Source organism: Trachemys scripta, chromosome 3, assembly GCF_013100865.1.
Source record: "Trachemys scripta elegans isolate TJP31775 chromosome 3, CAS_Tse_1.0, whole genome shotgun sequence".
Classification (NCBI taxonomy): domain Eukaryota; kingdom Metazoa; phylum Chordata; order Testudines; family Emydidae; genus Trachemys; species Trachemys scripta.
Genome location: NC_048300.1, coordinates 78,694,690 through 78,721,217, shown reverse-complemented (window position 1 = coordinate 78,721,217; position 26,528 = coordinate 78,694,690). Strand labels below are relative to the sequence as shown.

At 43.1% G+C, this 26,528-nt stretch overlaps 2 protein-coding genes across 3 annotated transcripts in view; one reads left to right on the top strand and one right to left on the bottom strand.

Annotated features, from left to right (window-relative positions):
• PSMB1 (proteasome 20S subunit beta 1) overlaps nucleotides 1–1,428 on the bottom strand; it is a 7,529-nt gene extending 6,101 nt beyond the window's left edge. Inside the window, exon 1 of the mRNA XM_034765164.1 lies at nucleotides 1,249–1,428. Within this exon, the coding sequence (XP_034621055.1) occupies nucleotides 1,249–1,349 (101 nt within the window). The 5' untranslated portion in view covers nucleotides 1,350–1,428. The remainder of the gene's footprint in view (nucleotides 1–1,248) is intronic.
• Nucleotides 1,429–6,214: 4,786 nt separating this feature from the next.
• TBP (TATA-box binding protein) lies at nucleotides 6,215–26,432 on the top strand. 2 transcript variants are annotated; one of them, XM_034765162.1, is made up of 9 exons: nucleotides 6,238–6,320; nucleotides 7,019–7,057; nucleotides 8,987–9,227; nucleotides 11,042–11,367; nucleotides 13,134–13,221; nucleotides 20,316–20,407; nucleotides 23,888–24,055; nucleotides 24,874–24,968; nucleotides 25,574–26,432. In XM_034765162.1, the coding sequence occupies exons 3-9, from the start codon at nucleotides 9,174–9,176 to the stop codon at nucleotides 25,651–25,653; spliced, it is 903 nt and encodes a 300-aa protein (XP_034621053.1). In that variant the 5' UTR covers nucleotides 6,238–6,320; nucleotides 7,019–7,057; nucleotides 8,987–9,173; the 3' UTR covers nucleotides 25,654–26,432. The 2 variants fall into 2 exon arrangements, with proteins under 2 accessions (XP_034621052.1, XP_034621053.1); XM_034765161.1 differs by lacking the exon at nucleotides 7,019–7,057 and having other exon boundaries at nucleotides 6,215–6,320.
• The last annotated feature ends 96 nt before the right edge of the window (nucleotides 26,433–26,528 follow it).

The following is a 26,528-nucleotide window of genomic DNA, read 5'->3' as shown; positions in this document are numbered from 1 at the left end:
TAATAACTGATCCATGCATAATAACTGATCTTTTGCATCTGAAGAAGTGAGGTTCTTACCCACGAAAGCTTATGCTCCCAGTACTTCTGTTAGTCTCAAAGGTGCCACAGGACCCTCTGTTGCTTTTTACAGATTCAGACTAACACGGCTACCCCTCTGATACTTGATATCTTAAGAATATTGAGGATAACAGAGTCTAAAATGCACATGTTCTAGAAAAGCAGCAGGCATCCGAAGAAGTGGATATTCACCCACGAAAGCTAATGCTCCAATATGTCTGTTAGTCTATAAGGTGCCACAGGACTCTTTGCTGCTTTTACAGATCCAGACGAACATGGCTACCCCTTTGATACATGTTCTAGAAAGAAAGGGATAATCTGCCAGGATAATTTGCCATTACAATTTCAGAGAAGGGGGATGAGATTACAAATGCAAGCCAGGAGATCACTACACCTTGCTTTAGATTTAAATTAGAGCCTTTTGTTGGATGATCCCTTCCAAGTGTAATGGTGCTTCTAAAAAGCTGGACACAACACAGGCATTTTTCATCAGACTAAATGCTGCCTTTTAACGTCCCTTTGCCATGAAAGCCGCTGCACTACCCAGCTCCAATATAGAAAAACAGTTTCCAAAGCTCCTTTCCTCAACATCAGTCTTTCAAACAACATTCAAGTGCACGGACGGCATTCGTACGCTACCCAGAGATGGGGGGGCGGGTGCTCAACTATTCGTGAAAACAGTAAGCTACACGCTGCCACTGAGACATTACAGCCACGAGTCCTCTTTACATGAGGGTCTTTTCATTACGTTGTTCGCCTCCCTTCTCTGCAGGCAAAGGGGGTCCCTGCAGTGTAAAGGAGCAAGAGAGGAGACAAAACCCCACACTGAGCAGCTCAGCGCGGGGAAGCTGCTGCGGGGCTCCGAAGGCACCAGGGTTTCTGTGAATTCCCCCGCGGGCTGGTTCGCGGCCAGGCTGCGGGAAGCAGCAGCGGGAGGAAGCTCAGGTCTAACGTGCGGGGAACGGGAGCGGGGGCTGTGACCCGGACGTGGCCCCCGCGCCTTGGTCCCCGATCCCGGCGCCGCGCTCGCAGGCCGGGGCTGGGACAGGGACAGAGCGCGGGGCGCCCGCCGGGCTCGGGGATCCACCGGGGACAGAAAGTGAAAGCGACGGGTCCAGCAGCGCCGCGAGCGCCCGGAGGGGCAGAGGCGGGATCGCGGGGCTGAGGGTCCCGGGGCCCGGCTCTTTACCCTCCGTTGAAGGTGTAGGGGGAGAACCGGTGCTGCACGGGGGCGCCGAGCTGGTGCCCCATCCCGGGCCTGGGCTCCGCGTAGCCGGCTGTAGACAACATCCTCGCGCGGGTTAGGAGCCGGTTCGCTGCTGCTGTCTCACGGTAAAATGGCGGCGCCGGAAGCGGAACTCCTCCCCTTACTAACGGCGTCCGCTCTAGGCTCACGCTGGCCTGGTCTCCACTGCTCCGTGCTCTGCGTTCTCCCGGCGCCGGCAGCGCCGCCTGCAGGCGGGAGGAGTGAACGCCGCGCGCCCGGCCTGCAAGGTTCGGCGTCTGCAATGAGTGCTCCTCAGTAGAGGGTGGGCAGAGGCGCGTTGCCTGCACCGAGCCAAGGGTCTCCTCACATGACGTCCCAGAGTCTCAGCATGACACAGGCCGAGTCCGGAAGAAAATGAACTGGCACAACTTGAAGAGCAGCTGCCCAGACATTCAGCCAGCCCCAGCGCTGCCCTCTAAGGCCCTCGTCCTTTCACTGAGCTGATTTGGTTGAGGGAGAGTTTGTTTGGGCAACAGCTCCTCAGTCAGGTGGCATGCTGGCGTTAAAGGGCCCATGGCTGCTGAGAGGGAATGTGGGTCAGATATGGGACAGCTGAGGAGAACCCGTGCTTCCTCCTCTCAAAAACAAAAAACCACCCAGTGTTTAGGAAAGTAAAAGCTTTCAGGGTTAAATCCTAGAAAGAACAGGAGTGTCATGATGTGGTTTCACACTGCTCATCCCATGCTTTTAAGTAGGACAACTGCACCTATGTGATATTGCTGCCTGCCTATATATTTGATACAATCTCTTCTCAAAATCCTGTCGCACCCCCAATTAAGTAAACAAGCATCTCATCAGTCACTATCTCCCCCTGCACAGAACACACAGCCACTAAAGTCACTAGCATCCTTTTCCTGTTGGGTGCACAGCCCAACACTCACCCAAGCACTCCCAGTCTGCTGCTCAGGAGGTCCAGCCAGGATAAGCCCCTCCCGTGTTGACTCAGAATCACCTGCCCGGGGGAGGGCTGCCACGCGCCTCCTCCCTCCACAGGCACAGCAGCTGTTCGCTGTTGACGGCGGGGAGAAGGCTGGGGGGAGTCCTCCTCTCTGACCCCCCAGGGCAGCCTGTCTGCTGCACCCCAAACTCCTCATCGCTGGCCCAGTACCACGCCCCCTTCCACACCCCAACTCCCTGGCCCAGCCCAGAACCCGCACCCAGCACTCCAAACCGCATCCCGTACTCCCTCCCAGAGCCTTAGGCAGGTGTGGGGAGGGAGGCAGGACTTGGACCCCTTCCGGGCACCACCAAAAATTATACAAACCTGCCTCCCCTGTTCTTCATTACTGTGGCAACAAAACCTAACTGCACTGACTGTTGGCTCACACCTCAATTAGAAAAGACAACATTATTACTTGTGTAGCTAGGTAAAACAACTTCAACATTTTTTGCAAGGAAGTATAGTTGACTATCAGGCCTTGCTGGATAAATTTGGCATGGTTACCAGTGTGGTGCCCCCCAGCAAAATGCCAATATAACACATTTCAAGACCAAATTGCTCCCCGCAGTGGACAGACTATCACAAGTCTATTTTGAGTAGACTTGTTCCAAACAAGCCATCTCCTGTAGGGACACCATGAGGCATAAAATATGGAAAAAACGAATGTTGTTAAAAATAAATTTAATCTAATCTTGGACCACAAACACCGGAACACCCTAATCATAGTTGTACAGCTATTGTATGACATAAGAGTTGAGGACTATGTGCCCTAACTCTGCATTCCACTACCATAATATATATAGATTTCTTTTAAATTGAAACTGAACTCTGAATTTCCTGGGTTTGTAGTGCTTGCTCTTTGGATAATTACAACATCCTGATAATGTTTTTTACTCTTAATTTTTACTTAATTTATGTACTTTCAACCTTAATTTTATATTTACTTAGCTTTTGTCTGGAGATTTATGAATTGGCATGTGTGAATAAGACTACTGAACATTAGTTTCTAGCTTTAATAACATAAAAATTACTTTATAGACCCATCATTATTTTCTGAAATTTGTATTTGCTTGAAAAAAGACTAGGGAGTGTGTGGTGGGGAGGCAGAAAGTTAATGCAGCTAAAGGGGGATAAACATGGGATTATATATCTATTTCAGAGGGGAAAGGTCTGTCTAGGTGGGGAGGAAAGGCCAACTGGATAAAAGCCATCAGGAAACATGGCGTTAGCTAGGTGCTGTAAGGGATATCCAACCAAGGTTTTTAAGACAATGACAATGAATCATGACCAGTCTGTGGATTAGAGGAAAAGCAACCACCCAAAACAGCATCAGTTGGATCAGTTTACACTCAGGATGAAACCTGTATTTACATGATCCTTAAATTGAAAACAAAAATAATCTCGAGTGTTGAGTTTCCACAGTAAGGCACTGCTCCTGAAAATTGCTCAGCACGTGCAGTAACTGGAGGCAGCCTGGAGTGCAGATAATTTTGAAAAGGAGCATAAAAGTGAAATCTTTGGTGAGTTTAAACACAAAAAGGAAGCTTACAAGAAGTGGAAACTTGGACAGATGACTAGGGAGGAGTATAAAAATATTGCTTGAGCATGCAGGGGTGTAATCAGGAAGGCCAAAACACAACTGGAGTTGCAGCTAGCAAGGGATGTGAAGGGTAACAAGAAGGGTTTCTACAGGTATGTTAGTAACAAGAAAAAGGTCAGGGAAAGTGTGAGACTCTTACTGAATGGGGGAGGCAACTTAGTGACGGATGATGTGGAAAAAGATGAAGTACTCAATGCTTTTTTTGCCTCGGTCTTCACAGACAACACAGAATGGGGAGGAGGTGAGCAGCCCTCAGTGGTGAAAGAACAAGTTAAGGACTATTTAGAAAAGCTGGATATGCACAAGTCCAGATCTAATGCATTGGAGGGTGCTGAGGGAATTGGCTGATGTGATTGTAGAGCCATTGGCCACTATCTTTGAAAACTTGTGGCAATCGGGGGAAGTCCCGGACGATTGGAAAAAGGCAAATATAGTGCTCATCTTTTAAAAAAGGAAGAAGGAGAACCCTGGGAACTACAGACTGGTCAGCCTCACCTCAGTCCTTGGAATAAGCATGGAGCAGGTTCTCAAGGAAACCATTTTGAAGCACTTGGAGGAGAGGAAGGTGATCAGAAACAGTCAACATGGATTCACCAAGGGCAAGTAATACTTGACCAACCTGACAGCCTTTTATGATGAAAAAACTGGCTCTGTGGATATGGGGAAAGCAGTGGACGTGATATAACTTGACTTTAGCAACGCTTTTGATACGGTCTCCCACAGTATTCTTGCCAGGGAGTTAAAAAAGTATGGATTGGATGAATGGACTATAAGGTGGATAGAAATCTGGCTAGATTGTTGGGCTCAGCGGGTAGTGATCAACAGCTCGACGTCTAGTTGGCAGCCGGTATTAAGCAGAGTACCCCAGGGGTCGGGCCGGTTTTGTTCAACATCGTTATTAATGATCTGGATGATGGGATGGATTGCACTCTCAGCAATTTCACAGATGACACTAAGGTGGGGGGAGAGGTAGATATGCTGGAGGGTAGGGATAGAGTCCAGAGGGACCTAGACAAATTGGAGAATTGGGCCAAAAGAAATCTGATGAGGTTCAACAAGGACAAGTGCAGAGTCCTGCACTTAGGACGGAAGAATCCCATGCAGCGCTACAGGCTGGGGACTGACTGGCTAAGCAGCAGTTCTGCAGAAAAGGACCTGGGGATGAGAAGCTGGATATGAGTCAGCAGTGTGCCCTTGTTGCCAAGAAGGCTAATGGCATATTGGGCTGCATTAGTAGGAGCATTGCCAGCAGATCGAGGGAAGTGATTATCCCCCTCTATTTGGCACTGGTGAGGCCACATCTGGAATATTGCATCCAGTTTTGGGCCCCCCACTACAGAAAGGATGAGGACAAATTGGAAAGAGTCCAATGGAGGGCAACAAAAATGATTGAGGGGCTGAGACACATGACTTACGAGGAGCGGCTGAGAGAATTGGGCTTGTTTAGTCTGCAGAAGAGAAGAGTGAGGGGGGATTTGATAGCAGTCTTCAACTACCTGAAGGGGGTTCCAAAGAGGATGGAGCTCGGCTGTTCTCAGTGGTGGCAGATGACAGAACAAGAAGCAATGGTCTCAAGTTGCAGAGGGGGAGGTCTAGGTTGGGTATTAGGAAACACTATTTCACTAGGAGGGTGGTGAAGCACTGGAATGGGTTACCTAGGGAGGTGGTGGAATCTCCATCCTTAAGAGGTTTTAAGGCCTGCCTTGACAAAGCCCTGGCTGGGATGATTTAGTTGAGGTTGGCCCTACTTTGAGCAGGGGGTTGGACTAGATGACCTCCTGAGGTCTCTTCCAACCCTGATATTCTATGATAGGACACTTTATTGCATGCTACCCTGCTGGAGGGCCTGTATGGAGTAGTGTGGCATCAAGGACTGTGATTTTTATTGTTTCCCCCCTCCTTTATAGAGCCATTTATAGAGACAAAAGAGCACTGACTGAGGCTTTTCTTCTACTCCACTCAGGAACCAAATCTAAAGAAGTCCAGATTGTCGCATTATTTTGGCTCCCCCCCATAAGATTGCCACCTGTCCAGGTTTTCCCAGGATTGTGGCTGTCCCAGAGGCTCTGTAGGGTTCCCAGGACACGCTGCCCCCTGTCCGGTTTCATGGGCTAAGGACACGGCGGGGGCTGCAGTCGCTGGGGGCGGGGCTGCGTCCCGGCGTTGTTTGCAGCGGAGGGTTTTCGCGCTGGGTTCTGTGGCAATAAACAGCGCCCAGTGCAGCGGCCCCCGCGCGGCGGGATCGGGGCCTCTCCCCGGGCTTTTTGCTTTATCCGCCCTCCCACCAGCTTCGCCCTCACTCAAGATGGCCACCGTGGACAAGCGCAAGGGGAGCTACTGGCGGAAGTGACGCATTATGCGCGCGCCGGAGCAGGGCGCGGGGGCGGGCTGCAGCAGGTGGGGTCGGCGCCGCCGCCGGGTCTGTGCAGCGGCTGGAGGGAGCCGGAGCGGCAGGTACCGAACCCCCCACCCCGGGCAGAGGCGGCGGGGCGGGGCGCGTGTCTGGCGGAGCCTGGGCAGCGCTGCGGGAGGCGGGTGTGTTTCTCCCCTGCCCCGGGCAGGGTCCCGCAGCCGCCGCCTGGCGCGAGGGCCCCGTTCCCAGCCAGGCTCCCCCGTCCCGAGCCTGTCCCCATTGCCCCGACTGCGGGCCCGGGCAGCGCCCGCTTCTCCCGCCGGGCTGCACCGGCCACGCTTCGTGCGGGGCGGCCCGGGCCCAGGCGCGGCCCCTTCCCGCCGCCTGGGAGCGAGCCCGGCCGTGCCGCGCGGAGGCCGAGGTCAGACAGTCAGAAATGGGGTCCCAGCCCCGAGCTGAGCGCGGCCTTTCCGGGGCTTTCCTTGCACGGGCTTGTCGGAGAAGCGCCGTCTTGTAAAACCCGTCGTGTGCAGAAAAGAGAAGCTGCGCTTCTTTCTGTACGGCTGTTACCCGGCCCTTCCCTGGTGCTCTGGCCTTCCTGAGCCTTTTGGCGTGGCTAGGAGGGATGGATGGGGGGGGCACTGATGAGTTCAGTGTCGTCCCGATAAACCAATCACTGTAGTATGTTGGCAACAGTAATTCTGATTTGGCCCGTGCCACAGACTCCCTTGGTGTGATGTTGGGCGAGTCACTAAACTGCCTTGTCTCTTTCCCCATCTGCAAAATGGGAACAATGCAGTATTGGAAAATCAGCCTCACCCAGCAGCCTGAGGAGGAGGTTAGTTATTTGTTATCCAAATAATATATCCTGGGGTGTTCATGCTTGCCCTTATAGCAAAAGGGAGGGCAAATCAGGTTTCATTAGTTTTGCAAGGCTGGGGTGGTAACAATTCTGTATATTATTAGGTTATTATGAAGCTTATTGTTAAGTGCTTTGAAGATGAAAAACGGTATGCAATTGCTAAGTATTATTACAGAGCCAAACCTCCCGTTGAAGTTAGTGGGATATTCTTCTATCCGAAGTATTAGTTCAGGCTCTCCGCAAGTACACAAGTTCCATTCATGTTTAAACTGCTCCTCTTGCTATAACTTCATATGCAGTATTTTCTGTTCATGCATAGTAGTACTAAGGGGGGAAGCTCAGTGGCGCTGAAGGCACGGTATCCTCAGAAGTCCCCTTGCCTGTGGAATTTGTTCCTCGCACAAATGTAGCTGAACTCAAAACAGGCCATATTTACACTGTGTTGCAAGACATTGGTCTAGTCTTTTTACTAACTGTGGGTCAAGGAATCCCTGGTTTAAAAAACAAAAAGCAGCTGAACAGGTTTTCTTCAAACTTTCAAAACACTTACCTCAGGGATAGAAATGAGTCAGATTTCAGCCCAACAGGTAATTGTTTTAGGAAGCTGAACGTTATTAGAAGTGTTTGATAGGGGCTATCCTATTTTAAGCTTCTAACTGCCTTGTTGTTAGTGCAGCACTGCCATTTGGGAAAATCAGAAGATTGCTGCGTGGATTAAAAAGATGTGCATATATGTCAATTGGAAAACCCCAATTTTTTTCGAACTTTTTTTCTCCTCTGTAAGGTGCATGTAATTCTTTGGTGAAATGTCTCCGTGCTTCATTTTTTTTGGTCTGGAGTTGGCAAAGGAGACTTTTTTTTCTTTCTGATTTTAATAATGTTTTGCTGTTAAATCATTTCTAGCAGCTCAGGCTTCAAGAACAATCCCACAACAACAAATGAATGTACAAGCACAAGGACTAGAAATCTTGGTATCAAGCTAGTGAAGTTACTGTAGAGTAACAAAATAATTTTAAAAACATTGGTGCCATTTCAAAAAAATCAGACCAAACTCTACCCTCGGTTGTACTAGGGCACTCTGACTGAAATCAGTTGAGTTGAACTGGTGCAGTTGAGAGTAGATTTGGGTCTGCTGTGTTTTGGAAGCACTACTCGCTATATGATGAGCTATAAATATCAAATTCACTTTATTTAGTATCTTGGTAAAATTTGTGCAATATTTGAGTATCTCATATCAATTTTAATGCTAAGATCTAATCTTTTAGTGGAATATTAAGACACAATTTTAATATTATATGAATAAATCTACAAACAGATTTCTACTACATTATGTTTAAGGCTTAAGTAAAACATATTAAGTGTGTTTTGGTGGCAAAGTTTGGAATCATTATAACTAAAGGCTCAGTCCTGTGAACACTTAGGGCATGTCTACATTAGAAATGCTACAGTGGCGCAGCTGCACTGCTGTAGTATATACACCAACTACAGCAATGGAAGGGGTTTTTCCATCACTAGTAAATCCATCTCTCCGAGAGGCAGTAGGCAGGTTGATGGAAGAATTCTCCCGGTGACCTACTGCTTTCTACATCAGGGATAGGTGTAGAAAAGGGGAGCTGTCTTGGGTATGAATTTTTCAGACCCCTGAGCAATGTAGCCAGGTCAACCTAACTTTCTAGTGTAGACCAGCCCTTAGGCATGTGTGTAGTCCCCCTGAATCCAATGGGTCTGTTCATGTGAGTAAAGTCACACACATACATAAGTTTTTGGTGGGAGCGAAGTTTCAAAGGCAGCATAATGTGCACAAAGAACTATATTTAAGGACTGCTATGTTACATGGCAGCTGGATGTAATCATACAAGTTGTTTTAAACATATGGTTATCAAGAGACTACTTTTTCCCTTTCAGGTTTTGGACTGTATTTTAGACTTACTACACAGACTTTTCTGGAGCTGATGTTTTCATAAATCTTCAAGAGTGGCTGAGAAACTAGTTGCTGGAATGCTTTAGGGGGAAAAAACCCATGAGGGTGTGGAATTACTTTTATTGAATTGGTGGAATTATTTCTATCCCGACCAAAGAAGTAATTGGAATCATGGATCAGAACAACAGCTTACCACCCTACGCCCAGGGGTTAGCATCCCCTCAGGTAAAAAAAAACAAATTATTTCAAATTTACTTGTGAGATAAATTTCTTTGTAAAAGAGATTTCAGTGTCTTGAGTAACTATGGATGCTTATGGATATGAAAGATTGTTTAGAATCTAGCAATATGAATGTGCTTATTTGCTAGAGAAGGGTCTAATGTTTGTTGCTTTTGGAACTACATTATATGATAACAGGTACTAGGATAAAAAGTAGTTGTAATCTCTGGAGTATTGTCCTCCATTTCACCTTCAAACGTGTAAATTATATTTTTGTTTTAAATTAAACTACAATTTCATTGCAATTGGGTTTTTAACAGTATTCTCATTTTCAAGATGTTGGAGTACAATTATTCTACAAATACCAAATTTTCTTGTGTGAATTGCTTATCTAAAACAGAAGAATATTAATAGGACACTAAACAAAAAATCCAATTGACAATTAACTAATTTAAAAAAAAAAGTCCACTTTGTGGTAAAGCCCTCTTTCATGTGCGCACACACGAGAAATTTCTTCAGGGTTTTTCTACTGCCCTGTTAATGTTTATAAGGATCTCTTCAGTATGGAAGAAACATTCATTCTTTGATGTAATTCCATTGACTTTAATGTAAACATGTTATGTAGTGGAAAGGGTGAAACTGATTATTCAGATACAGTGTAAGCAAATTAAATAAATATAGTTTTGTAAACTTAAGGTTTACATGAATGGAGATTTCAGAAATATATAAATATATGGAATTCTCATTCTTTATCCTTGTTTAGATTTAAGTAAAACAAATGTTAAGTCCATTTTAGTGGCAAAATTTGAAATAATTGAGCCTGGAGTGCCCATCACCCCCAAATATCACTGCAGTTGGCACCCCAATTAGTTTCTTTGCTCTGACAACTGAGCATTAACTTGACATGAGCCTGAACTCCCTTTTAATTTATGGAGGTTCTCTCCAGGTCACATTTTGAAGCATACCTGCAAGGTGCTATGAGGAAGCTGCCACTGCTAATGCTGTATCTCTTCTTTTTATAAAAGGACAACTTCAGTCTCCAGGGCTTTTAAGTAGGCATTTTCCACAAGTGCCAAATTCACTGAGTTTGTTTCCTTTTTTGAAGTGAGCTATTAGACGTTAGCATATTCTTCAGGAAAACAAAGCTCCGGAGTATATACTGAAGAGAATAATCCTTCACTAGCTAGTGGAGAGGAGTACTGGACGGGACAATTTAATGGAGATAAAAATAGTTCTAAGTACTGTGCAGTAAAATGAGCTTCTAAGGCCTGGCCTACACTACAGAATTAAGTGGATGCAAGGCAGCTTATGTCGACCTAACTGTGTAAGTGTCTATGGTAAAATTTCACTCCCGCTGATGTGACTGCCCTGCTAGGCTGACTTAATACTCCACCTCATGAGAGGCATAGAATCAATGTTGATGTAACTAGGTCGACGCAGTGTCGGTGTAGACACTGTGTTGCTTACAACGACTGTTACTGCCTTTCAGAAGCTGTCCCATAATGCCTCACACTGACTGTACAATCAGTACAAGTGCTCCTGGTGAGGATGCTTACTGCTGACACAAGGAGTGTAGTGTGGACAAGCAAAAGTGATTTAATTATTGCGGCAGTGGTATGCCAACATATGTTAGGTTGACATAATTTTGCAGCATAGACATGTCCCAAGAGTATTAATTTCTAACAAATCCCCACTCTAGCTGGAAATGTACAAACCACCATTCTTGTTCTTAACCTCATGCAACAAATGTTTGATTTTTCTCATAAAAGTAAATGGACTCGACTGACCTCAAACTTTATTCTTTATACTCTCTTCTTTAGGGTGCCATGACTCCTGGAATTCCAATTTTTAGCCCAATGATGCCCTATGGCACTGGACTGACACCACAGCCTGTCCAAAGCAGCAACAGTCTATCTCTTCTGGAGGAACAGCAGAGGCAGCAGCAGCAAGCAGCACAACAGTCCACATCACAGCAAGCAACACAGGGAACATCCAGTCAAACGCCACAGCTCTTCCATTCACAGACTCTTACTACAGCTCCTTTACCAGGAACCACGCCACTCTATCCCTCTCCAATGACTCCTATGACCCCAATAACGCCTGCAACACCTGCATCTGAGAGCTCCGGGATTGTGCCACAGCTGCAGTGAGTGTACTTGGTATATTTTTTATTATACAGTCTCTCCCTCCCATACAATGAGCCTTTAAAGATTTAGTGACTTATATGATTTAAAACTTCTGTTAGCGTGGTGGTTCAGTAGTAGAAGTGGGACTTCTTGCTGATCTTTGTTAGCCATATATCTAATATGCACTGGGTTGGGCTGCTTAATGTCATCCTATGTCATCTGCAGAAAAGGACCTAAGGGTTACAGTGGACAAGAAGCTTGATATGAGTCGACAGTGTGCCTTTGTTGCCAAGAAGGCTAACGGCATTTTGGGCTGTATAAATAGGGGCATTGCCAGCAAATCGAGGGACGTGATCATTCCCCTCTATTCGACATTGGTGAGGCCTCATCTGGAGTGCTGTGTCCAGTTTTGGGCCCCACACTACAAGAAGGATGTGGAAAAATTGGAAAGAGTCCAGCAGAGGGCAACAAAAATGATTAAGGGGCTGGAGCACATGACTTATGAGGAGAGGCTGAGGGAACTGGGATTGTTTAGTCTGCAGAAGAGCAGAATGAGGGGGGATTTGATAGCTGCTTTCAACTACCTGAAAGGGGGTTCCAAAGAGGATGTAGCTAGGCTGTTCTCAGTGGTACCAGATGACAGAACAAGGAGTAATGGTCTCAAATTCCAGTGGGGGAGGTTTAGGTTGGATATTAGGAAAATCTTTTTCACTCGGAGGGTGGTGAAGCACTGGAATGGGTTACCTAGGGAGGTGGTGGAATCTCCTTCCTTAGAGGTTTTTAAGGTCAGGCTTGACAAAGCCCTGGCTGGGATGATTTAGTTGGGGATTGGTCCTGCTTTGAGCAGGGGGTTGGACTAGATGACCTCCTGAGGTCTCTTCCAACCCTGATATTCTATTATTCTATGTCTTCATGTGGTAGCTTTATAATACTGTAACTGTTTTTGGCTATATGCAGTTTCAAAAGTCCAAGAAACTGGGAGTGAAATGTAATCTGAATTGACAATCTAATATGTCAAAATACATATAACCGTTAAATATATTCTCAGCTGTAACCTATTGAATGCTTGCATATTGTGACTGTTTTTAAAATAACTTCTGTTTCCTGGTTATACTAGTTTATTAATGAGGCTTATTAAAATTGAAAATGTAAATCTAAAGTGGAAAGGGAATTAAAAGAGGAAAAAAACCCTGTTAGGGACAATTCCATCTATAGTTGACTAATATCTTGTCTTATTTTCTAGTTGACTACTAAGTATGAGTTTATGTTCAGGGAAAAAAAATATAGAATTAGTTCAAGGTATTGGGTCTGAAAATCTTTTTTCACTGTACTTTGCAATAAAGGGAAAACACTAATTAAAGTCTTTATTTAATGGCAATTTATAGAAAAAGTGCCAGTGGGCATTTTGTACTCAAAACAACCTTATTTTTGAGTGCAGATGACATTATAATATGCTGTGATATAAATTCAACTTGGCTCTCTAAATTTAACAAAAATCCTTTGTTTTTAACTGTTGAGAAAGAAGAGAACCTTGTGATACCTGGGGAAAATGGAGAGAACTTTAATATACTTCAGTTTGATCGTTGCTACCACCTCTGTGTTAAAATAATATTTGGTGTAAATCCATCACAGTCAATAGCATTACCATAGATGTATCTGACCCAATCAAACATGCTTGAACAGCAAAATCTCAGTATCAAGTCATGTACAGTTTAAAAAAAGAGAGATCCCAGGAATCCTTCACTAAATCTAGCCTTACCAACTAATCTCTCTAACTTGTCTTCAGGAATATTGTGTCCACTGTGAATCTTGGTTGCAAACTTGACCTAAAAACCATTGCGCTTCGAGCCCGAAATGCTGAATACAATCCCAAGGTAAGAGAGATGTATTAGATTTGAATGGGGGACAGACTTTTCACTAGCCATCAATGAAACAAGTTTAAGTGTAGTCTAGACTTAAAAACTTTGCTCGTAGAGCTATACTGACAAAACCAACCTATTGTTGATGTTTATATGAGGGAAAAAAAGACGTTATAAAAAGAGCTTGCCAGTACAGCTTATATTGGTTCAGGAAGTGAAATAAGTTATACCAGTATAAAAACGCTTTTTCCAGTACATCTGTGACTACACTGGGGCTTTTCCTGGTATAGAAACATCACCCGCTCCTCCCTCCTTTCCCCCCCACCCCCAAAATTCACACCCCCAACCAACATTGCTAGATTGGCAAAAGCTTCTTGTGTAGACCTGTCTGTAGTAGTTTAAACAGTGCTTCCTGCTCTCAGGGGTTCCTATGTCTCCACCCCCTACTTCTTTACCATCTCCATCCTCAAGTGTAATTGTAGAGTCAAATGTATTTGTTTCCATTCTGGGTCTGTGTAGTTCAAAGCCAAGAGCCATGGCTTTTTAGAGCGTCTACACCAGCCGCTCTCAAATTGTGGGTTTTGGGGCCAAAGCCCCACTACCTGGGACGGAAGCTGAAGCCCGAGCCCCACTGCCCAGGGTTGAAGCGAAAGCCTGAGGGTTTCAGACCTGGGTGGTAGGGCTCAGGTTACAGGCCCCCTGCCTGGGGCTGAAGCGCTTGGGTTTTGCGCCCCCCTCCCCCCCCCAGCGGTGGGTCTTGGGCTTCAGTCCCTCCTCCTGGGGTCATGTAATAATTTTTGTTGTCATAAGGGGGTCGCAGTGCAATGAAGTTTGAGAACCCCTGCTCTACACTATGAATTGACAATGTTTGAGCACAGTTGTTAACATGGCTGGCAACCAGTCCCTCCCAAGCTTCACTTCTCTTTTTGGTTCCATGATATTCAACTGAGATTTGCATTATAGTAGCAGTCAAAGGAGCAAATCAGGGCTCCGTGGTGCTAGGTGCTATGCGAACCCATAAGAAGACAGGTGTGTCAGTTTCAGGGCAACTGCACCTGTATATTCTCTCCCCCCCCCCCCCACTCCCCATATGGTCCGCCAAGGGCACTGATTTACAGGTTTCCAGTGCCCAGCCATCAGGCCTTCTGGGCAGAGACCGACATCTCACTGCATTCTGACCAGGGTTTTTAAGACTGCACAGCTCCCTGATTTACACTGATCCCAGCAAGCCCGACTGCCTACACGCAAGCACTGGCCTTTTTGCTGTCTCTTTGATGGGTATGACCAATGTATTGCCCGCAGTTATAGTTTGCCACACAGCTCCTACTATGCTAGTACATTTATTCTTAAGGAAAAAACATTTACAGAGAAAACATAACAATAAAAACTAAAATACATGCTAAAAAGCTTACCAGAGGTCACTGCCTAACCTAGGGCTCTAGTATGTTTTAGTCCTTCAGAACCCACAACTGGGTTTTCCACATAGTTACAAGTTCATCTGTCTTAGATCCTGAGCCAGAAAGCAGACTGGGCAGACCAGCTGTTCCTTATACAGATCAGGCCTTTGATACTGGCCTTTTGCAACAAGTGATCAGCAGACAATGGCCCCATTCCTCATGGCATAGCTTCAGAAGTCTGGGTTTTTGCATAACTGGCACTGGGGAATTTGCATTAACCTCTCCGTCGGGATTCCCTAGGAAATCCATTTAACGCTTATTGTCCCAAATGTCCATACTTGTCTGGCATATTTTCAATAGTGTTTTGAACTCCCTGGTCTCACATCTGTCACATCTTTCCCCCAGAGAGGTTACATACAATCCCAGCCCACAGTAATGAATAAACTTAATACAATAAGGTCAATCAAGGATGTTTCAGGAAATTGCTGTATCTGTTACAACAGGGTCCCTGCTCTGAAGGCCTTGTCTTCACTAGTGTGAGGTAGGGAGTGTGTCTAAAAATGTGTATTAGCTAATACACAAGAATGGCCATACTAGGTCAGACCATTGGTCCATCTAGCCCAGTATTTTGTCTTCCAACAGTGGCCAGTGCCAGATGCATACACAACCCATCTGAGGATGTAGCTCAGAGGTAGAGCGCCTGCTTTGCATGTATGACAAGTTTCAGAGTAACAGCCGTGTTAGTCTGTATCCGCAAAAAGAAGAACAGGAGTACTTGTGGCACCTTAGAGACTAACAAATTTATTAGAGCATAAGCTTTCGTGGACTACAGCCGCTGTAGTCCACGAAAGCTTATGCTCTAATAAATTTGTTAGTCTCTAAGGTGCCACAAGTACTCCTGTTCTTCTTTTTGCGGATACAGACTAACACGGCTGTTACTCTGAAACTTGTCATACATGCAAAGCAGGCGCTCTACCTCTGAGCTACATCCTCAGATGGGTTGTGTATGCATCTGGCACTGGCCACTGTTGGAAGACAAAATACTGGGCTAGATGGACCAATGGTCTGACCTAGTATGGCCATTCTTGTGTATTAGCTAATACACATTTTTAGACACACTCCCTACCTCACACTAGTGAAGACAAGGCCTTCAGAGCAGGGACCCTGTTGTAACAGATACAGCAATTTCCTGAAACATCCTTGATTGACCTTATTGTATTAAGTTTATTCATTNCTTGATTATCACTTCAAAAGTTTTTTTTCTCTTAATTAATTGGCCTCTCAGAGTTGGTAAGACAACTCCCACCTGTTTATGCTCTCTGTATGTGTGTATATATATCTCCTCAATATATGTTCCATTCTATATGCATCCGAAGAAGTGGGCTGTAGTCCACGAAAGCTTATGCTCTAATAAATTTGTTAGTCTCTAAGGTGCCACAAGTACTCCTGTTCTTCTTTTTGCTTTGCATGTATGAGGCCCTGGGTTCAATCCCCAGCATCTCCAAATTCTCTTTTCGGAGGGATGGATAGCTCAGTGGTTTGAGCATTGGCCTGCTAAACCCAGAGTTGTGAGTTCAATCCTTGAGGGGGCCATTTAAGGATCTGGGGCAAAAATCTGTCTGGAGATTGGTCCTACTTTGAGCAGGGGGGTGGACTAGATGACCTCCTGAGGTCCCTTCCAACCCTGACATTCTATCTTTGGAGGGAATGAACAGAACAGGGCAATTATCAGGTGATCCATTCCCTGTCATCCAATCTTAGCTTCTGGCAGTCAGAGGCTTAGGGACATCCAGAGCATGGGGTTGCATCCCTGACCATCTTGACTATTGATGTATCCTCTATGAACTTGTCTAGTTCTTCTGTGAACCCAGTTATAGTTTTGGCCTTCACAACATCTCCTAGCAAGAAGTTCCATAACTTGACTGTGTTGTGTGAAGTACTGCCTGATGTTAGTTTTAAACATGATGCCCATTCATTTCTTTGAGTGACCCCTTGTTCTTATGTTATGTGAAGGGGTAAATAACACTTCCTTATTCACTGTCTTCATGCCATTCATGATTTTGTAGACCCCTCTCTAAACTGAACAGTCCCAGTCCTCTTAATCTCTCCTTATATGGAAGTTGTTCCTAATAATTTTTCTTCCCTTCTCTGTACCGTTTCCAATTTTAGTATCTTTTTTTGAGATAGGGCACCCAAAACTGCACGCTCTGTGTGTCTATATATATATATATATATATATATAGACACACACACAGAGAGAGGGAGGGAGGATGATATTTTCTGTCTCATTAGCTATCTTTCCTAATGGTTCCTAACATTCGGTTAGCTCTTTTAACATGTGTTAACAGGGCAATTAGTGTTCTACCATGTTAGCTGGTAGGGGTCAATCATAGGCACTTTCCTATAGTTTACCCTCTACCAAATAACTCAGGTTAAAATACAAATTTCCCTGTTTACACTAGGGAGTTGGTGTGTGTATGTACACTCCTTCTTTCCTAATGTATACATATCTGAAGGATATACAGTCTTAATTAAAGATAGTACATGTGAGTGATTTTAACAAACCGCAAGAGGGAGGGAGGCTGATGGGACAAGAGTAACCTTAAAGACCAGGTTACTCAAGTTATATACACACTTGGGTAAGAAAGTGTCTATAATGGTGTGGTGGAAACTCTCTCTCTCTCCACATTCTAAGCTGCTGGAAAGCGGAGGTTGCTGTTCCTGGACAATGATCGGGAGTTCCATCTTCCATATCATTCCGGGGAGAATACATGTCTGTACTTTAATCCTTCTGTTCCATCTATCTGCTGGAGAAGAAGCAATGCTTTTTCGGTGCTTCACTGCCACCCCAGGGACTTACGGATGTGCAGGGGTCTGTCCCTCCCTCAGCATGGAGTGGGATGGTCTCAGTTACTTCACCTTCCCTCCAATCTCCATTTTTTGGGCCTTCTTACTTAGTAGTTCCAGTGTCCTTCTGAGCTTATGTTCAGAGGTGTCTGATGAAGCAGCAAAACTGTGACAGTATCCTGATTATTTTTTTTTTTTTTGGTCCATTTTGCTCTTGTCCACAAGATTCTGAATATCAGCAGTAAAAGTTGGTGGCTGTAGTTTACTTTCTCTTTTCTACAGCTTGGGAAGCTCTGAACAGCAAGTAGAGGACCTGGAGCTGTCCTTTAACTGAATCAGGAAAATATCATTGTTCATCTTTTGTACTCATTTCTTGTAAGGAAGGTTCTTTGCAACTACTTTTAAAAAAAATTCATATGAAAGCTTAAATGTTGCAGAATTGATGTCTCTTGCCTTGGGCAAAAGTTCCTACTTGGTAGGAAGCAACTTGGTAGGGTGTGTGCGGATTTTTTTTTTTTTTAAGGCCCTGGACAAGGAAAGTGCTAGTTTAAATTCTAGTCATAGAACAATAAAAGCACACATTTATGTAAATTTGAGATGGTAGCCATAGTTGTACTATAGCTTATTTCCATAAAGGCAAAAACATTAGTTACACAACCACATGTGAGTGGGATGTGACTTCAGCAAGAGTAGTTTTGGGCAACAGCAGGATGCTTGTGGTTTTTAAGGTAGGTAAGCTATGTAAAGTTTGTGAACTCGGTAATCAAGACGAATCATCAGATTCCCTAGCTGGGAGAAAGTTCAGGGTGTAACAAATCCCTCTATCATCAAAACAATCTTTATCAAACTTTATTGTTTAATCTAATCTAAAAACCTTTTAAGGAATTTATAGTATCTCTAACTTTCAAGCCATTCATCTGCATTTACAAGGAAGTATAGTGTGGTTGTAGGATAATAGCTCCACATTAGATTGGGCGAATGATGGTTTTAAATTGAGTTGGGATATTAGCATGAGCAATAGGCCCAAGGTATGTGACCAAAAAGAATGAGCTCAGGAGAAAGAAGAGTTATGTTGTGACCCTTCAAAATAAGGGTGTTATCTTATTTAAGGTTTGGGTTGAAGTAATAGAAATAAAACACAGTTAATTGGGTACCAGGTGCAGTAAATAATTGGCTATATAAGAAACTGCTTCATTTGGCCTTAGCTAAGTTCTGATCATTGGCAGTGACATCACTTGTTTGTTAAAGGGTATAAAAAAGTAAACTCTTAAAGGGGTTCATATGTTAATACCTGCCTGATCAAGTTGGAGGTGACCAATATGGATCTAAGCACCCCCAGTTTAGTCCATTAGTAAGTACCTTGATCAAATGTTTTGTTACTGCTTGGATGTAGTAAATTGCTTAATATTTAGGCATTTTAGGCATGTTTAGAGTAATTGTATAAATACCATTTGGCCTTTAGATTTAATAAAGGAATTTATGGTTAAATTAATGTTGTGGTAATACTCTGCATAAATAATAATTAAGCAGTGGTGTTGGAAATAATTTTCCTAATAATTTTATTAAGGTTTACCACAAGTCAGTTTCCACACAAGCATTCCTTTATTAAATCCAAAGGCCAAATGATGCTGGTTACAACCAAAATACAAACATAAGCATATCTACACACCCATATTCTATACCCTACCACAATGCAGTTAAGTGTTATCTAATATACTCACAATTGGATCACACCTGGGAGTCCCTTCCTTTCATGGCATGGTTCCAGAGGATTAAGGAAAAGCTCTGACAAAACATCTAGAAAGCCTTGCTTTTTTTTATACATTATAACCAACAAGTGACAGAAATGCTGGTTATTAGGCCTTAGCTGAAGTCAGCTGAAGCAGTTGAGGGCTTCACTCTGCTTTATTCAGGGTTATTTCCCTTATCTCACTTTCCCATATTTTTCCCAACTACTGGACTAAGCATTTCTAACCAATTATTTACTACACCTGGTGCCCAGTTAACCATGTTTTTCTTTATTTCCCAAATGTTGACTAAAATAATGCTGGTAATTTGTGAAGGGTCAATACAAGTTTAACGCAAACAATCCTTCTGATGAGTTCATTCTTTTTGGTCACATGCTTTAGGCCTGTTGCTCATGCCAATATCCAAACACAATTTAAAACCATAGTTCTCTCAAATGTGGGCCTAAATTCCTACACATGGAGATTAGAGCCCAGAACTATGACTAATGATGCTACTGGTGTATGTTTGCAGTAATTCAGCTGGCTTCCATTGACAAGAACTGGTTTCTACCCATAACATAACCAACATTCTGAAGTTGGACGATCCTTCAGTTTCCCTGTTTTAGTTTCTCATCAGTAAAATAAAGATGGAAGAGTTGTGTACCTTGTAAGGGTGTTGAGGCTTAAAGGACAAAATCCAACGTCTGTCTGGAAATTATTGGTTGTTACAAGCAATGTTAGGTATAACTGAAAGATTGCAGAGAGCCTGTTCTTTTTTCACATAATTTACGTGGTACATTTAACAACACATTGTGTTCCCTTTTTATAGTAAGATTTCCTCTCTTGTTTGTATCGATCTTTCACACACCAAAATAAACATTTTAATAATAAAAAAGGAAAATGTGATTGTAAAACCACATTTTTGCGGGATTGGGGGTGTGTGTCAGGCATAGTATTTAAAGCTACTTTTCATTCATTTTTAAAAATTGTTTAGATCTAAAGTTGACAGCTTGCAGAATTTAAGAAGGCTGTGTAAGTGGAAAGTTGGTTAATACTGTTTAAAATTTGGTTATGCATTTATTTGTATAGAATTCTTCCAGCAATAATATCACTAACAGCTTCAAGTTATGCATTTCAGCGTTTTGCTGCTGTCATCATGAGAATAAGAGAACCACGTACTACTGCACTTATATTCAGCTCTGGAAAAATGGTGTGCACAGGGGCAAAAAGGTTTGTGTAACTGTAACTTGTAACTGCTCATTAATCAGCTTGTAATTCAGGATCAGTTGACCATTCCAGTCTACAGTGTTTGCTGGCACTGAATATATCTTGACATACAAGCAAGCTGGCAGCCCAAACACTTCTTTCCAAATAACTGATTAAGTTAGAACAACATTTTTGGTGCATGTGCCATAGTCCGAATGGGGTGCAGGCTTTAGAAACTTCTGTGGTTTCACCTATTTTCATTAAAACAAAGCCCTCATTTTAAAAATGGAATGTTACAGGCACAGAATTGTGGGTGTGCGCTAATGCCTCTTGAGAAATGTCCGACTGGGTGGAGGAGAGTGAGAATAGGAGAGCGATTTGACTTCTCAGTAATTTCCCTCATCCATCCCAAATCAATCACGATGACCCTCAGATTCCCATGTTCAGAGAGACACCTCTCCTCCTGGAGCTTGTCAGTGCTTCTGCACTGGCCAAAGGGGATCCTGTAGAGCAGTGGTTCTCAAACCTTTGTACTGGTGACCCCTTTCACATAGCAAGCCTCTGAGTGCGACCCCCCCCCCCCCATACATTAAAAACACTTTATATATTTAACACCATTATAAATGCTAGAGGCAAAGTGGGGTTTGGGGTGGAGGCTGACAGCTCACGACCCCTCATGTAATAAACTTGCAACCCCCAGTTTGAGAACCTTGCTGTAGTGAAGCAAGATATGCTCTCTCCATATGCAATCTGGGCAGAGCATGATACCTGAACAGTGTTTCCAGTGCTGCCCTCTGATTTTTCCATTAGTATGAATGCATGGCTTAACAAAACACATGATACATTAAATCCAAGCAGTGAGAGTATTATATTTTTTCACCAGCCAATAACTAAGACACACTATGTAATACTGATAGCTAAGTGACTTCCTAGAGAGAGTATTAGGGTTCTTCATGGAATAAGAAATCATTGAAAGTATTTTTATAACTTTCAAATGACAATGCACATATTGTTGAATATAAAATTCCATTAAAAGGAAAAGCCTAGTTTAGGGATTTTCTTCAGCTTTTTCTTTAAACTACTTGACTTTAATGTTTAGCTTTGACAATATGGTTTACCTCTATTGTGTTTTGATGAATGTCTAGCTAGAGATATGCAGTGTTGTGGTAGCTGTGTCAGTACCAGATTAGAGAAACAAGGTGGGTGAGGTAATATCTGTTATTGGACCAACTTCTGTTGGTAAGGGAGACAAGCTTTCGAACTTACACAGAGCGCTCTTTATTGGACAAAAGTCCAATTAAAAGATATTAACCTCACCCACCTTGTTTCTCTAGTTAGAAATATAACATATACCCATTTTTACTGTAAAAACTAAAGACTGAAGGAATTTAATTTACTAAGTCAAATCACTGCTTGGATAAGGCATATATGTGTTGTCCAACTTTTGTAACTGGCTGCCTTTCATTTCAAGAGATCAAGTGGATTACCAAAACGTTTGGGCTCTACTACTAATGACCGAGGGCATCTTTTTAGTTTTTTTACCGAAATTTTATTTTAATGAAGCATTTTTTACTATTGACTTTAAATCATGTTTAAAATCATTTAAATCTTGAATGAAAACAATCCATCCTGTCTGGTTTCTACACTGACTGATCACTGATGTATGTGATTTTAGGCACTTAACCAGTGCCTCAGATTCCCCATTTGTAAAACTATCATATTTGCCTTATAGAGCAGCAGGGGGTTAATGTGCTGAGCACTTGATGGTGAAGAGTTCTATTAGGGTTTATATTTATTTGCTTATATCAGAGATACTCAGACTGAGGCTCGCGAGCCACAAGAGGCTCTTTAATGTGTCTCCTGTGGCTCTTTGCAGCACATGATATTAAAACAGGGTGTGATTTAATTAACCACCAATCAGGCTGCTTTTACTATGTTAACCAATTGTAGTTGATAAAATAAGTCATTTTGATGTGAGAATAATATATATGTATATAAAAACTAAATATTTCCCTTCATACTGTTTAAATATTAATATATAGTAAATGAAACCATGAATTCACCCTACTGTGGCTCTTTTGGGTAATCTTGATAGCTAATTTGGCTCCTCAAGCACTGAGGTCTGAGTACCACTGGCTTATATAATGCTCATCACTGCTTCTGGATGCTTTACAGAGATTTAAAAATACCGTATATAGTCGATCATAAGCTAGTTCACTTATAAGCTGACCCCCTGCGGCCTCCCTTCCCCCTCCCCCAAGATGGATAAGTAAAAATGGAAAATTTTTATAACCCTTTCATAAGCCGACCCTATAATTCAGGGGTCAGCCGCTGGTGGGCCGAGATGGTTTGTTAACCTTGAGCGTCCGCAGCCACAGAGGTAAACCTAAGTAAACAAAGTGTCCCGTCACGCCAGCTGCTTACCCTGACAGGCCGGGACAGCAACTGGTGGGGAAATTTTTTTGGGAGGGAGAAGCTCGGAGTCAGGGAAGTAACCCCTGTGACTACTCCCCACATGACCCCACCCCTAGCCCGGGACCCCCACACTCTCCCCATCCCATCCCTTCCCACCGTATCTGGGAAGGATGTCTCTGGTCTGGCTGGAGCTGCTCCGGCAGGCTAGGCAGTGCGGCCAGTCTGCTCCGGCGGGCCAAATCAGGCGGCGCGGCCACAGCATGGTCCAGCAGGCTGGGTCGGGCAGCACGGCCGCAGCGTGCTCTGGTGGGCTGGGCAGCGCGGCCACAGCCTGCTCTGGGGGGCAGGGCCGAGCGGCGTGGCGGGGCTGCAGCCTGCCAGTCCCGGAGCTGCAGTTGCTTCGGAGGCTGGAGGGAGAGCAGCATGGCCAGAACAGGAGACTCTGGCCCCGCCTCTTCCCTTCTGGCTGTGCTGCCTCTCCTTGCTCCCTCTGTTGGGGGGAGGGGCTGTGTCCCACCTCTCCCTCTCTATACCCGCTCATAAGTCGACCCCCTTCTCTGGTGCTTCCCTTTTTTACTAAAAAAATTTGGCTTATGAATGAGTATATATGGTAATTAAAATAGACCTAGACCCAGTGGCCAAGAAAGAAGCTTTACTCTGTGAAAAGAAGAGCAAAGAACAACCATCCAGAAAGGAAGAGCTAGTAAAAAGGAGGACAAAATAATCAGACTCATGAAGTCAATTGTCTGGTTTTACTAGGCCTTGTAGACTACGGGTGGGTGGGGAGAACAGGACTCTGGCGGCATACTGAGAGGGATTTGTACAGAGTGAATACTTTTATTGTTAATTACATAAACTGTAAAGACCAAAGTGTAAAATAATTGTTTTGAGGCTTCTGAAAGGATATTAACAAGATAGAAAGCAATGTTAGTAGTTGCTAACAATGTATACAAGCATTTTGACATACAACTTTACAACTCCTCATTCCCTTCCGTTTTTCCACATATATATATTTATTTGCTTTTTAAAGCTGGTCATTTCAGTGATACTTACATGAGGGAATACAATAAATGTCTTTTCTCCCTTCAGCGAAGAGCAGTCCAGATTGGCAGCAAGGAAATATGCCAGAGTTGTTCAAAAATTGGGCTTTCCAGCAAAATTCTTGGATTTTAAGATTCAGAACATGGTGGGAAGCTGTGATGTGAAATTTCCTATCAGATTAGAGGGATTGGTACTTACACATCAACAATTTAGCAGGTAAATAAAACAGCTTAATATGATTCATTATTGCTGAATACTTGATCTAGTGATTTCAAAGGGTGTACTGTATTGGTTAGATTGGGCGTATCCTACACCTTCATTCTTCTTGTTCCTTTGCCTCTGGTTTTGTCCGCCAGATGCTAATCCACCACAAATGCCTTCCCCACTAAATCTTTGTGGAGCCCCTTCCTGGTCAGTAAGTTTTGCAGTATTGTACGTGGAAACACAGGCAGGTGGAGCTGCCTGCAACCATGCAATTCTGCAGGGAAATTGTCAAGCACAAAATGACTTCAAATGAACGAAACAGAAAAGACTGGTATATCGTAACATTCAGTATTGAAAGGGCAGTAAGAATAGCAACATGTAAAATTATCTGACTAATTTAAACAACAAAACACAAACCTTTTATTCACTGTATGTGTTTTTGTCCAAAATAGATGAAAGAACATGTTTAAACAGATATTGGGTCATTTTATCTGAGCCAACATGGGAAATCATGGACACTTAAAATACTAGCTTAGAAACTGAGACATAAGTTAAGCAATTAAACTTAAGTCATTTAATATTTAGGCTTGCACTTCTTCTAGCTAATTCCTTGTGAGTATGTTTAACTCTTGGATACCTCTGGTTTTCAGGCATCAGTTACTAGTGCTAAATTATGCCAGGAAAAGCCAATTCTTAAACACCCTTCCCAAAAAAGGTGGAGGTGGGATAGCTGTTTTCTGTTGCTAAACATGAGAAGAGGGAATCTGATCAGCTAACGTCAATTTCAGATTAGTTTTTGTTTGCTTGACCTTCTCTCTCTTTCCTTTCAGTTATGAGCCAGAGTTGTTTCCTGGCTTAATCTACCGAATGATCAAGCCAAGAATTGTCCTGCTTATTTTTGTTTCTGGAAAGGTGGTTTTAACTGGTAAGTAACCAAGCCAACAATATTGATGCTTTTAACAGTCTAGGGTTAGGCTACAACACCAGGAGCATACATCTTTCTTACTAAGGGTGTCTTTAGAATGCTAAACTACACTAAATGAAACTTCAGAATTTAAAACCTTTCCAAATCAGAGAAGCATATTATTTACTACTCAGTTTGTTGGCATGGTGGACATGCTGAGAGCAAAAATGGGTTATACACTATCCTTATTTTTACACTGTTATAAAAGCCTTTCTTCTGAATAGAATATGAAGTTATAACTCATGTTTACATAAGGAAATGCCTACAGGAAATCTCTAAACTACAAATATTCAACCCTCAGGTATAAATACAGTTATACTCTATTGGAAGTGGGAAACTGTATTCATCATATGAAGTACGTGATAATAGAAAACAAGCCAACAAAAATGGTAAATCTAAAGCAATCCCAATAGTGTAGGGAAAGAGGGCAAATAGGGAAGAGAGAGTGTGAGATTGGGAGCTGCCTCATGTGTCCAGTGTTTGGATCAAAACTAATAACTAATTGTGAAACATAAGTATGTGTTAACGTTCAGAAAATGTACTTTCTAATTTTTCTCTGTTTCTAGGCGCTAAAGTCAGAGCAGAAATTTATGAAGCATTTGAAAATATATATCCTATTTTAAAGGGATTCAGAAAGACAACGTAACAGTTTTTACACACTTTCAAAGAAATTTTTGGGGTACATTTCAAAAGGTATTGAGTATGGATGGCACAGTAGTAACAAGAGATGGACTTTCAGTTACAAACTGCAACACCAAGACTCGGGAGTGTTTTCCAGTTAGTGCCTACTTCCCTGATACTCATGGGAAACTATTATTTTTATGGATTATGTCTACTGAGTTACGGTGAATTGCTTTATTGAGCTGTTCTTGGAGCAACTCTTTCAAGTTTTATTTATATTTTAGCTTTTGATTAATTTTAATGTCAATTCTTTTAGGCACCCACAAATTGGTAAGTTGGTTTGAGACAAATGCAACCATGCCACCCCAAATGTATAAACCACTTCAATTGCTGTGTTTTAACTTTTTCATAAATGTTTTTTATAATCTACTTCAAAAGTTACAATTTTAAAAGGTTTTTTTTGTTCTCCATTTGTAGAATTTTTTTTCCCCCTGCCAGACATTCCCTCTTTCCAGTGTTCAGCAGGACAGAATAAATTTATTAATGAAAATGGCTGGCTGTATATATTCCCCTTTTCTGGGAAACGAATGTCCTGTTTTTTCAGCTATATATGTATATTAAATACTGTTTATAAAACTATGGGAAGACCCTTAATGACTTTTAAAAAGTAACCCTGCTTGACCTTTGCTGCTGTTAATGTGGTAAGTGCATGCTGTAGAAATATGTAATGTACTGAATACTTGAGTCTTTTATATAACTTTCTTAATAACAAGCCAGTATTAAAGCAGTGCATTTGCCATGTGATTTTTTTTTACCCTATTTTCTCAAAATAGTGATTCCATCCCCAAAATCTGGTTTGGTTATAAGCAGTTGGGTATTTTAGACACTAGTATTAACATT